Below are 16,897 nucleotides of genomic sequence, written 5' to 3' on the forward strand. Positions count from 1 at the left end.
CATGGTCAGCATGTTCAAACCACCTGGCCTATCTATAATCCAGAGTTCTTCCTCTGGTGTGCCTCTCTTAGAATCACCACCTACTTAAGTGGCCAACCTGGAAACCTGCGAGTCATTTTGGACTTCTCCCTTCTTTTGCAACATTCCACAGTCCTAGTCTGGTTGATTCCCTCTAGCTTCCATAAAAGTCTTTCTAATCCACACTTTTCCCCATCCATAATATCCCTGCCCTAGTTTAGGCCACTGTTGGTGGTGGTGGGGGGATAGGGGGTGGATTATCAAAACATCCTCCTAGGCTCTGTGCCTCCAGTTATCTCTCTGCTACCAACCTCTTTCCACTTCAGTGTATTGTGCATGGAAGCTGCAAAAGTGGGTTATCTTTCAGGCACAAGCCTGAGTGCCTTACCGTTCGGTGCTGGTTGTAAGACTCAGACCGGAGTGACTTGTTGTCGTCTGTGGAGCCCTCTGACACCCTTGACTTCATTCTGTGTTTTCCTTCACTGGCAGTTTTGGAGGCCAAGGGGGATCCATTGTGAGACTGGAGAGAGGCTGTGTCGACCCCCAGCGCTGCCAGCACCTGAGGGGAGAGAATAGCAGCTGTAGCCGACAGTATCTGGATGTGCTCAGCATAAACGCATGTCCCCCAGACGGTGGGTGAGGGCTTCTCAACAGAGGAGGCCTGTTCAGGACCGGAGCGGTGGTTGGATTGAGACATAGCAGCAAGAGCCACCTCTAGGTCACTTCCCTCATTCATGCCCTTGTAGTAAACTCTGTTGATGCCCTGCCCAGGTTTCCTTTACCAGGTCAGTACCCTCATCTCCAGCTGCTTGAATGTTAGTAAACATTACTAATTTAGTAACCCATTAGTAAATGGGTTACAGCTGCAGGATTCTGCAGAAAATTTCCTTTGACTGTACATTTGGCTTGAGCAAGCATGGAGGTATGAAGGGCCAGTCCTCTTGCCTCCAGGTAGGGCTACCTCTGTGGAACAAGTCATACCCTGGAGTTCCCCGTGGGATCAGGTCAAAGCAGTCTCTAGCTGAGGCCACTGCCTTATTTAATTCTTCCCTTGTTCCATCCTGCTAACTTTGATCTCCGCCTAAGCGCACCCCTCAGTGAATCACTTGCACAGGCTCTTCATTTAGGTTCTTTTTTGAGAAAATCTAACCTAATATAGTCCCTGAGATAAGATGAATCTTGCCATGGTTCCCTAAAATGACAGCCTTAATGTAAGACACTGGTCCAGATGTCTGCCCAACTGTGAAAGGCCTACAACAGACTTCACAAAGGTCCAGCCCTCACTGACCTCCTGCTCTGTCCGGAGCATCTTCAGGGCCTCCTGGAACGTCTTCTCCTTGGCTTCAATTTCATCAATGGTTGCCCGGTTCTGCTCCTCATATGCCATAGTGACCACAGCCAAGATCAAATTGACCAGGTAGAAAGACCCCAGGAAGATAACAAGCACGAAAAAAACCATATAGATTTTCCCAGAAGCCCTCAGGGTCTGCAGATTCAAGAGAAAAAAAAGAGAAATGTGTACGCAGATAACATGGCCCCCTGACGTGGTCAGAGCCCTCCAGGAAAAAACGTAGCCATGCAACAAACGCTCCAAATGCCAACCGAGTGTGTATGGAGACATGCAGATCAATACCTGCTGGTAGAGGCGTTCCCAGGAATCCTGTGTCATGAGGCGAAACAGTGAGAGAAAAGCCCAAGCGAAGGAATCAAAGCTGGTATAGTTAAAATCTGGGTTGTCAGATGTCTTAAGGCAGAAGTAACCTTCAGGGCAGTGGCTGCGGCAGGAACAGATAAGGCTGTCAATCACACAGACTTCTGTTTATTGGGGCCAAGACAGTCCAGGGCTGCCAGAAGGCCTGAGGGTTTGAAGTCAAAGACTGGAGCTCAAGGCCTAGCCTTATTCTCATTAGCTGAGTCACCTTGGACATTCAGCCTCTTTAGGCTTCAGTTTCTTTTGCCCATTAAGTGGGATAATAATGTTAGGAAACCACTCACCAAAACTGCCCACCATGGCCAGACACAAAAATAACTTGTTACATGAGTTACGACAAGAAGTCACACTAAGGAAACTACAAACTGCCTCCAAAACCAACTGGAAGAATTCAGGAGGGACCAAAAGGAGGGAGCAGACACCAACCCCTAATAATCCTGCAAACCTCCCAGAAACCCTTGCTCTGGAATCCGTCTTGATTGAGAGATGTGTGCACCACCAGGAAGGGCCCTGAGGCAGACCAAATATGGGCATGAGCAAAATGATTGGCCAGAGGCAACCTGGAAAACCAGCACCACCTGCATAAACCCTGAGACTGGAAGCCATAGGAAGAACACCCATCTACAAAAAAAAAAAAATGCTCTGCTGAAAAAAAAAATGCTCTGCTCAAGCACTCGTTTACAAAAAAAAGTCTTTCATTTTGTCAGTATGTGTGTATCTCCTCAGAAAATTTATGTCTGCGTGTTAGACAAAAGTCCACTTTTCTGGGCCTAGTAGGGGATTCTGCCCCTGTCTCCCCGACTCCCCACCGCACACACACAGCCTGGCCTTGCCCCAGTAACATAATACCTTCAATTCAGAGTTTCATGCAGAGAGAAATGGCCTGGAGAAGACTAGCTGGCCCAGACAAGACCTCATAAGCTTTTTGCAAATTCACACTGCAAGAGGGACAGTCAGTAAAACCTGAGTCAGTTGGCATCACTTGCAGAGTTGTCTTTCAAAGGAGGACACACATTAGCCAAGTTCACTGACCAATTAGATGTAACAATAAAGACACCACTTCCGAATAACTGAGCCTCTCCCTCTCCTAAGTGTTTCACAAATGCTATAATTTAATCATCTCAATAATCCTTTAAAAAAAAAAACAGATGCAGAAGCTGGGGTTCAGAAAGAAGAAGTCAGTAGTCTAAAACCACACAGATGCCAATGGATTTATTTCAAAGGAGAAATAAAATTGTCAAGTAGCTTATGAAGACTGATCTATGAAGAAAGGCCAAACTGAAGATGACTGCCTGCTGAGTCCTGGGGTGGGGAAGGCTCCACGTCCCTCTTTCTCATTATAAGCAGCTAAGCTGATGTCGGGAAGCATCTCTAAGCTCAAGGCATGTGAGTGATCCTTTCCACCTGTGTGGGATGACCTGGCTGAGGAGACGGTAATGCTTTTTTTCTTAATTAGGGATTCTACTTTAGGATTCCTCCACCAACACCCGTCTCTGAGGGATCTTCTTACTCCAGACATTCATGCAGACACACAGGCAGGAACCCATACAATTGATTAGGGCCTGACAACTTGATTGTAACCCAATCCCAGTTCTATCTATCTCCAACTTTGGTTGGAGATTTGCAAGTTCCCAGGCTCTGTAGACCCACATATAAGGACACTCTCTTGGTTTCACTTTCCCAAGGAGCTAGTTAACCCATTACCTGTAGGTTTGCTACTTAATGCTAAGGCAGCCTATCTCTGCCTCCTGTAGAACCCCACTATAGCTGCTATGCATCAACAGCTAACTGCTCAAGAGAATTAAATGAGACCATGGTGCAAAGGCTCTTGCAAGGTACCTTCAGCATAGTAAATATTATATGTAAAATGCAGAATTAAAATTCTTGCTGTTTTTAACCAGAAGCTACCAAAAACATGGACTAGAATAATACATGTGAAAGAATGCTGAAAACCATCAAGTATTTCCTGGTACTTGTTCTCCACCTTGAGACCTCAGACTTTCTCCCTGCAGTGCCATTGGTCAGTATGGGCTTTTGCTCAGGTCTCTGACTTCTCTGTGGCTCAGCACAGAACCCAGGCTTGGTGTTCACAGCATGCCCACCAAGGTTCTCTCTGCTCGTCACCTAAGCTGGCCTCTACTTGACACCCCAGGCCTTTCCCAGCCCTTTCCACTTCTTCCCGCCTGGCCAGGACCTACCCGTCAGGATAGCTGGTCTCTCTCGGAGTCAGAGCGGGGCCCCACGGGCGGACCTCACAGCTTTACCACAGTCAGTGTATGGGTTACTATGGAACCATCCTCGTGAGAAATGTCATTACCAGATGGGAAAAGGACATTGACAGATCCTCGGTTTCAATTAAGTCAAGGGCAAATGAAAACTGACATCAGAACAACCCTCTTCCTGAGCTCTAGAACGAAATGCCAAGTGCATTTATGAAGAAAGAGGCCAGGGGGCCTGTGTTGCTCAAATTCTTCTGTTAGTCCCACCCCTCGGCTCTTGATGAGATTGTTTTCTTAGGGAACTGATGAAGGCTGAACTCCAACATGCCCCACCCTGTGCTACTTACGCAATATAGGGCTGTTAGCCATTCGGGGAAGGGGTTGTGTGGGCCTGGGCTTCCAGACACCCCTGCCATGGAGATGGGCAGGGATGAGCCTTTCTCATCTGTTGCCTAATCTCTTTCTACTCATACCTGCTCCACAAAGCAGCAGGCAGACCTAAGGAGTCCCATGTGCCTTTGCTTTGTCTCACATTCTATTCTGCCACCTGGAATGGTACCATCCAAACCATCTCTTGTTCATCCAGCCTGGAGACATCCTGTTTGCCCTTCAACCTCACCACCTCTGGGAAACCTTCCTTGACATCCTCCCTGCCTCACACCATCATCTTGCTGTGTTTTTCCAGCCCAGGGAGCCTCTAGGACAGTACTGGTTCTCCAGAGCACAGCATCTTTATGTATATGCATCAGAGCTCACAAACTGGCAGATTGCTGGCTGAATTTGCATTGCTAAAATATTGTGTTTGGCCCACCATATGTAGATATTTTTTGGAATTTGTAGTCAATGTTTATAGTTAAGAAAGTTTACATAAAAATCGAAATTTCCTGTCTCTCTTTTAAAAACCTGGATCATCTGGAAGCAGTGGATCCATGTTTCCACATGATAACCAAAAGCTGAACTGGGAAGTGGCTGCCACTTTGGCTGGCGCGTGAACTCTCATGGTCTTGGTACCCACCCAGCCCATTCCTCACATTCTAGACACATGTTGTTTTGTGTCTGGCCGCTGAAAGAATTTGAAATTGCCCAGTCTGAGGCATGTGTCTCTTCCTCAATTGTATGAGGATAATGAAACCCATGTGATGGAGTTGTGACAACTAAATGAAGAGCATTTGACACAAAACATATTTAATAAATATTACTTCCTTTCTTGGGCAGATTGTTTGCAAAAATGACCACAATTATTCCCTTTCCTGTCTCCATACCCCTTTCAATATGATGTTGCAAGTTTTCCCATCAAGAGGTGAGTCTGTTCCTCCATTTCTTGGATCTGGACTCACTTGTGCCTTGCAACTTGGGTCAACAGGATGCAGTAGAAGTGACATTATGCCAGTTGTAAGCCTAGGCCTCAAGAGACCTTGCACATTTCCATTCTCTCTCTTGGAATCCTGCCTCCAATAGGAGAAAAAGCCTGGGCTAGTCTGCTGGGGGGTGAGAAACCATGAGGAACAGAGACAAGACACCCAAGCTGAGGCCATCCTGGATCAGCTGGACCCCTGCTAATCTGTCCACTGTCTGCAGATGCATGAATGAGTCCAGTCAATGTCAGAGGAACACCAGGCTGATTTCAGCCCAAGGTGCAGATGCACAGAATACTGAGCTAAATAAATGGCTGGTGTTTTAAGTCACAAAAATCTTGGGGAATGTTTGTTTCATAACAAGAGCTTACTCATATACTCTCTTCTCATGAACCTGGGATGGCAGAGGCCATGGCTTATTAATTTCCACATTTTCCTCGGGACTTTCAACGTAGGCTTCACCCAGAAAGAACTGATGACAAAAAGGAGAAAGGGCTGCTGGGCACTGGTGTTTTGTTATGGCTTGAACACTCACCCTGCATCAGATCCATTGCCACAGAGTAAGGGGTCAGAAGTGCCTTCCTTGTTGGTATAGTAATCTGCAAAATAAAGGAAGAAGCAGAAGTCTCACATATGGTTCTCAACCCTCAACTCAAGCCTTGAGTGGTGAAAGCAACACCTGCTGAGACTTCTGCCTGAGCAAGGAGGATATTCTTGACTGCGCGCCCTCCGTGGGTATGCTGAGAGCTGGGAAGGGGAAATGTCTCATCTGGGAAGAGAGAAGCTGAGCTGTGGCCTCAACCTTGTGCAGAGGCAGAATCCTCCAGCAGAGGCAGAATGACTTGCCTCTGGACTCATTTCCTTGTGAAAGGGACACTGGACAACCGAGAATGGGGGGGCCCCAAAGTAAAACACAACTCATGCGAAGAATTTCAATCAAAATATATGTCTGCACAGGTATGAAGAGGCGTCAAACTCCCCACCAACCAGACCTTGGTCCTCTTGGCAGTAATTCCACTCCCGATTTTTGTGAGAGGAGTAACTGGCTGTCTCATTGACGACTGTGCAGTTCTTGACACATTTGTTCTTGAGGTTGCCCTTGAAGAGCTGCAGGCCCACCAGGGCAAAGACACTCAGGCAGAAGACAGTGAGAATGGTCACGTCAGCCAGCTTCTTCACCGAGTGGATCAGGGCCCCCACGATGACCTTCAGCCCTGTGGGAAGATGACAGTGATACTTCTACGTGGATGACGTCGCACACACAGAGCACACACGTGTGCCTGGCACGCTTGCATCTTAGCCTTCCTACCCTTTCATTACACACAGGTGTGAGATATTTTACAAACTCTAGGGCAGTTTCAAGCCCAGTTCCTCATTTGAACCTTGCCATAAGCCTGAGAGGCAGATAGGAAGAGAATATTGTCCAATTGTAAAGATGAGGCAACTGAGACCCAGACTATGCATTATTAAAATCTTCTTAAAGTGAATAAATTCCAGACAGTAGCAATTTGATGAAAAAATAATTATTGAGTACCTGCTGTGCTCCAGGTACTAGCCCTAGCATGAGGCTGCCAATTTCACTCCAGTCATTTGGTATCTATTAGTCTGTCCTTATCTCAGTCCTGGGAGGCAGCTTGAGGCTTAGGGCCATAGGAACATTGGTGTGTGAGAGAGAGCAAGAGAAAGGAGGAGAAGAAGAAAAGAAGAAAGGAGGAAAAGAGGAAGAGGAGGAAAAGGAAAGAAAGAGGAGGAGGTGGAAGAAAAGGAAGAAGACGAAATGGAGGGAGGGAGGGAGAGATACAAGGGAGATAGAACAAGACAGGGACAGAAAGACAGAGGGATGAGCACAGCAATAGAGTGAGGCCATGAGAGACACTGAGAGCCACTGAGGAAGAAACAGAGAATCTGAGCAGCATAGCTGCATAGCTGCTCAGATGGGGCCCCTGCTTGTTTAAGGAAGGATAATTTATTGCTCTGGCAAAGGAAATCACCTTCTTTGGAAAAGCAGATTTCTAAGTAACAGAAAGAGCTCTAAGCAGAGAAGCAAGCTGCGATCTAGCCTTGCCTTGTCTTTTTGGCCAAATAATCCACTGAGCACCCTCTGCCCTGCTTGGTTCCCTCTCAGGAGCCAAGCAATGGTTAAGGCACTGGTCTGTTGTGGGGCTGTCTGACGAGTGAGAGAGAACTCGATAGCATTAGTGAGTAGGTGGGCACACAGAGAAACAGTCCATCACAGAAGCCTGGGGGTGGGAGTAGGGTTGGGTTGGGGGTTGAGGAAGATGGGAAGGACCAGGGAGTCTCTTTGAGGAAGTCAGAGCATGGCAGAACCCTGAGGATGCGTATGAATTGAGTGAAGAGGAGAAGGGACTTTCCTAACAGAGGAGCAATGTGGCCTGGGGCTGCGTGATGAGCAAAAGCTATGAGTATCTGTGGAACCACAGGAAGCTTCTGGAGGTGGGTACAGGAGAGAGATGAGGCAGGAGGGGAGTCTCCATAGGCCAGGTGTTGTACACAAAACTCAGGGTCTTCCTGGCTGAGTAGGTGAGAGACATACTAAGGGGAAGAACTGACTACTTATTGCTGTGATTCTCTTCATGAAGAAAATGATTCTTCATGATTTTCTTCGTTCAGTGGAAGTTGGCAAAGACTTTCCAGTCATTTCCTGCAGAGCCAGACGCAGAACTGTGGAAAGGGACTTCTACTCTAGCATAAGTATTTCTGTTTCCAGGTGAGGGCAGGGGTTTTTGGGTGAGGGAGGGGAGACAACCCATTAGGCCACAAGGGGGAAGCCTTGAGTCCCATCTCAAGGCCATTACCTGGTCTCAGGCCTCACCATCCCCTCCATCAACCCAGAGGGGGTTGAGGAGTATCATGTGGTAACAGAGATATTGGAGGCCCAATAAGATCAGCCCTGGGGGACTATTTCCATTTCTGAATTGTCTGTAATCAAGAATTGTCTAATTATTTTCTCTTCTGTGGGTCTGAAGGCAGGGCTGAGGCTTAAATGTTCAGATTCATGAAAATGGGGAAGACAACCACCAGAGCCTGGGACTGCCTTTTCCCTTCTTCTCTGTTTCCAAGCTTACATTTGGGTTTCAAGTATAAATGAGAATCTGACTGGAGGCTTGCCTGAATCCCACAATGAGAATGTAAAACAAAGACCTGACCTTTTTGTCTGTTATGGACAGCATGAGTTACTCTGGATAGAGCGCTGGCTAAGAATCAGGACACGAGGTTTCCAGGTCACAACTGCCTCTAGTGATGAGGATTTGGGATTGTGTTTTCTACTCTCTGGGCCTCAGTTTCTCTCTTAAATGAGGACAATAGTCCATATTCTGGCAATTTATAGGCCGTTTGTGAAAATCAAAGTGGGATGTTAGGCTGTAGAAACCAATATAAGCTCTATGAGTAAATATGCTGGTTAAAGCCACTCACCCGGGATCACAGACACGGTTTTTAAAGCTCTAAGGACTCTGAACGTCCGCAGGCCTGAGATCCCGCGGAGATCTGTCACTTCACCAGCGTAGCTGTAGGACCAGAAATCAGTCAGCATCTCTGCATGAAGAGGGTCTTGGGAATTTATGCAGCATAAACACGGACAATTTTGGGCAACCCAAGCCTAGGAAGTACCCAGAACAGACTCTGAGAATCTACTGGCACTTGCATCCATGGACTGACATGAACCCTGATTTAATTATGGCAATATTTTTCAGAGTGGCCTCTTTGAGAAGATGCAAAAACTTCCCTGGTGGCTCAGTGGTAAAGAATCCGCCTGCAATGCAGGACACCTGGGTTCAATCCCTGGGTCAGGAAGATTCCCTGGAGAAGGAAACAGCAACCCACTCCAATATTCTTATCTGGGAAATCCCATGGACAGAGGAGCCTGGTGGGCTACAGTCCATGGGATAACAAGAGTTGGACATGACTTAGCAGCTAAACCACCACCACACCATTGTGATCTAGAAGATTCTGTGTACTACCATGCAGATGGTGTGTGGCCAACCCATCTCCTTGGGCACTGGTTCCTCAGGGAAAGATCTTCATGTTCAGGAGGTACGAAGCTGATCCACTTTGACAGGCCAATTATCAGCTCAGATTTAAGGTCTCCAACTTCTCCCTGAGGGTATGGGACTAACCCTGGAAAATGACTCCCAAAGCAAGAGTCTTTGGCAAAGAGACCCTGGGCCACAGAGTCCCAAATGAGGAAGCTGGAAAGAGATAAGGATAACACCCCCAGAATGACAGCCTGTTTCACTTCAGTCACTCAGTCATCATGTCCAACTCTTTGCGACCTCATGGACTGCAGCACGCCAGGCCTCCCTGTCCATCACCAACTCCCAGAGTTTACTCAAACTCATGTCCATTGAGTCGGTGATGCCATCCAACCATCTCATCCTCTGTCATCCGCTTCTCCTCCTGCCTTCAATCTTTCCCAGCAAATGAGTCACTTTTCAAATGAGTCACTTCTTCGCATCAGGTGGCCAAAGTATCGGAGTTTCAGCTTCAGCATCAGTCCTTCCAATGAATATTCAGGACCGATTTTCTTTAGGATTGACTAGTTGGATCTCCTTGCAGTTCAAGGGACTCTCAAGAGTCCTCTCCAACACCACAGTTCAAAAGCATCAATTCTTCATCCCTCAGCTTTCTTTATAGTCCAACTCTCACATCCATACATGACTACTGGAAAAGCCATAGCTTTGACTAGATGGACCATTGTTGGCAAAGTCATGTCTCTGCTTTTTAATATGCTGTCTAGGTTGGTCATAGCTTTTCTTCCAAGGAGCAAAAACTAAAAGCATCTTTTAATTTCACGGCTCCAATCACCATCTGCAGTGATTTTGGAGCCCCCAAAACACAAGTATGTCACTGTTTCCATTGTTTCCCCATCTATTTACCATGAAGTGATGGGACCAGATGCCATGATCTTAGTTTTCTGAATGTTGAGCTTTAAGCCAGCTTTTTCATTCTCCTCTTTCACTTTCATCAAGAGGCTCTTTAGTTCTTCTTCACTTTCTGCCATAAGGGTGGTGTCATCTGCGTATCTGAGATTATTGATATTTCTCCTGGCAATCTTGATTCCAGCTTGTGCTTCATCCAGCCCAGCACTTCACGATGTACTCTGCAAATAAGTTAAATAAGCAGGATGACAATATACAGCCTTGGAGTATTTTTTTTTCCCAATTTGGAACCAGTCTGTTGTTCCATATCTGGTTCTAACTGTTCCTTCTTGACCTGCATACAGGTTTCTCAGGAGGCAGGTAAGGTGGTCTGCTATTGTCATCTCTTAAAGAATTTTCCACAGTTTGTTGTGATCCACACAGTCAAAGGCTTTGGCATAATCAATAAAGCAGAAGTAGATGTTTTTCTGGACACACCTATAATGTCATACACAGATCAATGTGGAGAAATACTCACGCCAGAGTGATGACACTGAAATCCAGCCAGTTCCAAGGATCTCTCAAGTAAGTGAACTCATTTAGACAAAATCCTCTTGCCAATATCTTTATCAAGGCTTCAAAGGTATAGATGACAGTGAAGACATATCTGGGGGGGAAGATGGAAAGGGAGTGTTAACTGCACCTTGGAGAGAGCTCAGAGGGAGAGTGGTTGTGATTGTTCCAAAGGAGAGCATGCAAAGAGCATCACCAAGGTGGGGAAGGAGATGAGGGGAAGCTAGGGAGATGAGCCACAGATGGAGGAACTCAGAGGAGTCGCAGAGATGGCTGGGGTGGGGAGGGACGTGTGTGGCTGGGATGACTAGCAGCCTCTGCTGCTCTGAAGGTGGGCAGAGGGTGAGGGCACGAAACCACCGCAGGGTTCCAAACAAAGCTCTTCCTGTTCCATGAGGTTCCTCAAGGCTCCCTGCCCTGAGGGAAGCTGGCAGTTCCTCCCTCAACTTGACTGAAAATATGGAAGAGGGAGGAGATCTGACTGCATCCCCCCTCTCCAGACCTCTCTGCTTCCCACTGTCTTTTCTTCTAATGCCATGCTTGGCCTGCTGGCATTTCTGGCCTCAGGGATCCTGGTCTGTTTACTATCTAAAGCAGTAAATAACTAGGTGTCATGGAAGAGAAAAGCATCTGAATTCATACACATTTTCTCAGGAGGATGGGTCCTGTTAGAGGAAGTCATCTCAAAAGAGCCTTTTTATTCTGTTGGACACATTTTGGGTCTGGATTTGAGGAGAAGGCTCTGAAGCTGAGGTTGAGAGTAGGGGAGTGTTTCTCTAGTGTTCAGAATGCCTCACTCACCAACAGCGGTGGTTCTCAGACTCCAGCACTGATCTGACTGACCCCATGGAAAGCTTGTTCAAGCACAGATTTCCAGGTTGTCAGCCCAGAGTTTCTGATTCGGTAAGTCTGGGGTAGAGCCCAAGAATTTGCATTTCTAACAAGTTCCCAGCTGAGCCTAATGCTGCTGGCCTGAGGAACTACCCTTTGAGAACTACTGCCCAAAGGGACATAGATGCATGCATAAATCACACCTAATTTTAGATACCCTACTTTTTTTTAATTATAAGATTCTTTTTTTAATTTTTTTTAAATTTAAATTTATTTATTTTAATTGGAGGCTAATTACTTTACAATATTATATTGGTTTTGCCATACATCAGCAGAAACACTGGTATGAAAAATGAAAAGACTTTTGATTGAATATGGCAGATTGAACATGTATTTACCTCCAACCTTTTGGAAATTCTTCTTAAATGGTAGTAAAAGGAACTTTTAAAAAAGTATACATTCACTAGGGCAATGATAATGGAGAACACAACAGCATTTTGGAAATTAGAGTGAAGATGGATGAATGGTAACTGGCAGAGCAGACCCTAGAAAGCTGGAAGCAGGGAGTTCCCAGAAGCAAGCCAACCCAGATAGCAGAGCTGCTTAGGACTTAGGGATGCTAAATGTCTCTGAAAGTGGAGCCCAGGGAGACAGGGGCAAGTGGGTTTGTAAAGAGAGCTTGAAAGTCTTTATTAACAAGCAATTGGACTTTCTAAATACCACCGCACACCACCCATTCAGAGAGGAACTGCCTCCTCTGATCTGGAAATAGACCAACTGAATAGGAGGGAGAGAGCTGCATCCTGACACAGGGTTATGAAAGAAAAATTTACATATGTACTAAAAGGCAGCAACCCTGCCACCCACCCACTTCTTCCCCTCAGTAAGTTCCTACAAGCTTGGCAGTCAGGTTAATAGCTCAGGAAGATGCTGCCCTTTTAATATATTCAGGCAGCCATTGAGCATCAGGAATCTGAAGGATACTTCTAACACTAAAGACTAAAGGAACGAAACAGGAAAGAAAAAGAAAAAGAGAGAATGCAGATAGAAGTAGATTTAGGAAATATCCCGATCATTAATATTTTTAGAGAGTTAGGAGATGAGAAGACATTGGGTACAAACAGAAGGCTACAAACTAGAACATTCAAAGGACAAATGTGAACACTTTGAAAGCAAAAATATGATAGCAAAATTAAAACATTAATAGAAGGGCTAGAAATACAGTTGAAATCTCACAGAAAGTGGAACAAAAAGAAATAAATAACAGGTGATTAAAAATATGAAAATTAGAGAATTAGACCAATAGGTACAATGTCTGATTAAAGGGAGATCCAAAAAGAAATAGAGAAGGAAATATACAGGAAAAAATTATCAAACAAATAATATAAGAAAATTTCCCTTAACTGAAGGATCTAGTCAGTTAAAATATCCATGAGTGTTCAGGAAAATGAACGAAAAATGTTCATAACAAGGCACAACATCACAAAATTTGAGAACATATTACACAAACAAAAGAGCCTAAGTTTTTCTGAAGGAGTGAAAATCAGAGGTCACATACAAAGGACTGAGAATCAAAATAGCGCCAGATTTCTTCAGAGCAAAAATTGGAGGTTATAAGACAAAGGAACAATGCCTTAAATTTTTGAGGAAAATAATTTTTAATATAGAATTGCTTCTCCAACTAAACTGTTTCGATGAGGGTAGAATGAAGATATGCCAAGTCTCAGAAAATTTATTTCCCACCAACCCATCTAAAAAAGTTACTAGATGCTGCTGCTGCTGCTGCTGCTGCTAAGTCGCATCAGTCCTGTCCGACTCTGTGTGACCCCATAGACGGCAGCCCACCAGGCTCCCCCGTCCCTGGGATTCTCCAGGCAAGAACACTGGAGTGGGTTGCCATTTCCTTCTCCAATGCATGAAAGTGAAAAGTGAAAGTGAAGTCGCTCAGTTGTGTCCGACTCTTCATAACCCCATGGACTGCAGCCTACCAGGCTCCTCTGCCCATGGGATTTTCCAGGCAAGAGTACTGGAGTGGGGTACCATTGCTTAGATAATATGTCCCACCAAAACAAGGAAGTAATCAATAAAGAGGAGGATATGGGATGCAGGGAAGTGACAAATGGGATCCAAAAGAGGATGGAGAAAGAAAAATCTCTGGAAAAGATCTGTTCATCACATTGAGGGAACATCTAGACCAAACTGAAGCAGCAGTTGAAGGACTCTAAGAGGAATTTTCCCAAGAAAAATAGAAATCGATGGATAATCTGATACATTCAAGTAAACTTAAGCAATAATTAAACCTCTGGAGAAGACTTTGGGTACAAATTAGTGATAAATATATAGAAAACTGAGCAAAGGAAGAAATGAAGTCCTTATTAATTCCAGAGAAAGCAATATGTGTGTGTGTGTGTGTGTGTGTGTGTGTGTGTATATATATATATATATAAGCAAAATATACTGCATGATACAGTTGTGAGTAGTATTTGCTTAGCAATACTATTCTATCATCATATATATAGTCAGGCAGTGTCCATATTGTCTGATTCTCTAACCAAAAATTATAGCTATAATTTTTGAAAGAGAAAAAATAAGTGTAAATATTTTCTCTTTTAAGAAAGAGAAAATAAGTGTTTATATGTGGACTTAATTCCTTTCTTTTCTATAACAGAAAGCCAGTAGATAATATCTAATGTGGAAAAATGTTTTTAAATAGTAGTCTGAGCATATTATTAGAGAATGAGAGGTATCAAAGAAAGCAGTAGGAAAAAAACACAAACAGAGTGGCTGCCTCTAAAAATACAGATTAGGTGTGAGAAGATGAGAAACATGAAATTGCTGTTTTTGTTTGAATCTTTATGGAGCTATGTGACCTTTTAAACCTTGTATCTGTGTATCTTAACTAAAAGTAAAAATCAGATTAAAAAGCAAATAGCAGTAACGTTTTTTCCTATCTGTGAGAGAAGAAATGCTGTTTAAAATCATTCATGAAGAATCTATATCTGGCTGGGGAGCTGCTTGAGCTGTCAACTCCCATAGCTTGTTGGGTTTCCCCCCGCTCTTTATGTTTTCTAAATTAGAAAATCTTAACTCAGAATTATAGGTTGTTGGGAAGCTTTGACGGATTATTTCTGGCCTTTCACATCAAATGCAGATTTAGAAATTATGGAGAGAGTTCTCTCTAAAGACTATTTTCAGAGTTTCACCAGAGGAGAAGAGCCCCGGCTTAGTGCCACTGCAAGCTAGGTAAAAGGTCTCAGCTGGGGAGACAGCAGCTGATGGAGTTACATCCTCTCTCTGGTGACATTAGCCTCACAGGGTATCTTTGCATGTTCAGATGCAGCATTTGGATGTGATTTTTAATATGCAAAAACACACCTTAAGTGTTTTTCCTGATGAGTGAAGAAAATCATTGGTACTGGGAAAGTGTCGAACTCTCAGCCACTGAGCTGTTTGCACCACTGTTCAGTTTTAAGAAGTTGTGATATTTAATCGTTCAAAAACTCTGGTATTTAGACCCTGAAGTCAAAGATCCAGACTATTCAACATCCTAAATATATTACTGAGACATGCTATGCATAGCCACAGACATACTCATTTTAAAAGATTTGATTTCTTATTAGAAAACACTGCAAAACCTTTTTTTGTTGTTGTTGTTTGCAATTCACTGTGCAAAAGTATCCTGTACTCACTTTTTGTTTCAGTCCTATTGGCTGAGGAGACATATACTAAGTGACCACAATCAGTTTATAATCACAACTTCCATGATGTCCCTCAACAGCAAATCAGGGTCTGGAGGCATGCTATAGACAGACCTCCACTATTTTCACCAATAAGCGCCATACTGCATCTAGAAGCAACATCTTCCATTGGTATAGTGATGCCTTTCCTTGCTGCTCATGTAGCTAGAGCTTCCTTAATATCAATTTAACTATCTTTTCTTTCCATTGTGGTAAAATACATATAATAAAAAACTTACTACTTTAAATAACCATTTTTAAGTATACAATTCAGCAGCATTAAATACATTCATAAAATTGTGCAAACATCACCAAAGTATATCCATCTCTAAAACTTTTTCATCATCTCAAACAGAAACTCATTAGGCAACTCCCCACTTCTCCTTCCCCTGTTCCCTGACAACCACTATTCTACCTTCCCTGTCTCCATAAATTTGCCTATTCTAGGTACCTAGTATAAGAGGAATCATATCAATACAATACTGGTCCTTTTTCGTATCTGGCAAATTTAACTTAGCATAGTATTTTAAAGCTTCATCCATGTTGTGGCAAATATCAGAATCTCATTCATTTTTAAGGCTGAACAATATTTCATCATATATACATACCACATTTTGTTTACCATTTATTTCTTGGACATTTGTCCATTTATCTGTTGATGGGACATTTGGAAACCACCTTTCAAGTATTGTGAATAATGCCTCTATGAACACTGGTGTAGGAGTTAATCTACTTTTTAAAGTCTATTTCATAATTGATAAACTAAGTTTAATTAAACCAGAAATCTCTTCTTTTAAAATCAGGCTTCATGATAAATAGGACAAAAAGCTATCGAATACTTCTCTCTCACATATATGGTGAATCTATACTGACAACTGATTTATTCAATCATTTTACTCAACTATGAAGTACAGTGTCTGCTTGTTTACATACATAACAGTCATTGATTTTTAAATGCCAGTCACATTATAAGAAATCCAATAGCTCTGATAAAGGAATTGTACTGATTATTTCTTGCTTTCTTTCCAACTACAATATTTGTTATTTTTGAAGCTAGTTTTATATCTTATCAGCAAAGGTATAATTGTACTTATTTTTGCTATGAAGGCAAATGATAACTCTATAGTTTTTATATCTTTCAACATTTAACATGGAATTTTGACAATATTGTACTGGAAATCCTTTTTTTTGCGTTTGTACTAGGGACAGTCAGTTGGTTTAAAAGTGAGGTTGATAAATTAGAATATAGCAAGGAAGTTTTGGGAAGTCTTCTATTATTATTTGATAAAATGTTAAGAGATAATAAATTAGGTATTAGAACAAAGGGGCTTCCCTGGTGGCTCAGACAATAAAGAATCTGCCTGCAATACAGGAGACCTAGGTTTGACCCCTGAGTTGGGAAGATTCCCTGGAGAAGGAAATGGCAACCCACTCCAGTATTCTTGCCTGGAGAATTCCAGGGACAGAGGAGTCTGGAGGGCTACAGTCCATGGGGTCGCAAAGAGTCAGACATGACCGAGCAACTAATACACACACACTTGACCAAAAGGATCATTGATCCAATAAAATTTATCAT

The 16,897-nt window shown here is 43.6% G+C and overlaps 1 protein-coding gene across 4 annotated transcripts in view; it reads right to left on the reverse strand.

Annotated features, from left to right (window-relative positions):
- SCN10A (sodium voltage-gated channel alpha subunit 10) overlaps positions 1–16,897 on the reverse strand; it is a 103,933-nt gene that overhangs the window by 53,777 nt on the left and 33,259 nt on the right. The window contains exons 6-12 of one of the 4 annotated variants that reach the window (XM_055557093.1): positions 10,719–10,847; positions 8,739–8,830; positions 6,296–6,517; positions 5,839–5,902; positions 1,652–1,793; positions 1,307–1,504; positions 407–577 (exon numbers count right to left, since the gene is read on the reverse strand). In XM_055557093.1, coding sequence (XP_055413068.1) covers positions 407–577; positions 1,307–1,504; positions 1,652–1,793; positions 5,839–5,902; positions 6,296–6,517; positions 8,739–8,830; positions 10,719–10,847 — 1,018 coding nt within the window. Of the gene's footprint in view, positions 1–406; positions 578–1,306; positions 1,505–1,651; positions 1,794–2,013; positions 3,177–5,838; positions 5,903–6,295; positions 6,518–8,738; positions 8,831–10,718; positions 10,848–16,897 lie in introns of those variants that run through there. The other 3 variants (XM_055557092.1, XM_055557091.1, XM_055557090.1) reach the window with 3 other exon arrangements.

The sequence above is a fragment of the Bubalus kerabau genome, chromosome 20, assembly GCF_029407905.1.
Source record: "Bubalus kerabau isolate K-KA32 ecotype Philippines breed swamp buffalo chromosome 20, PCC_UOA_SB_1v2, whole genome shotgun sequence".
NCBI lineage: Eukaryota > Metazoa > Chordata > Mammalia > Artiodactyla > Bovidae > Bubalus > Bubalus kerabau.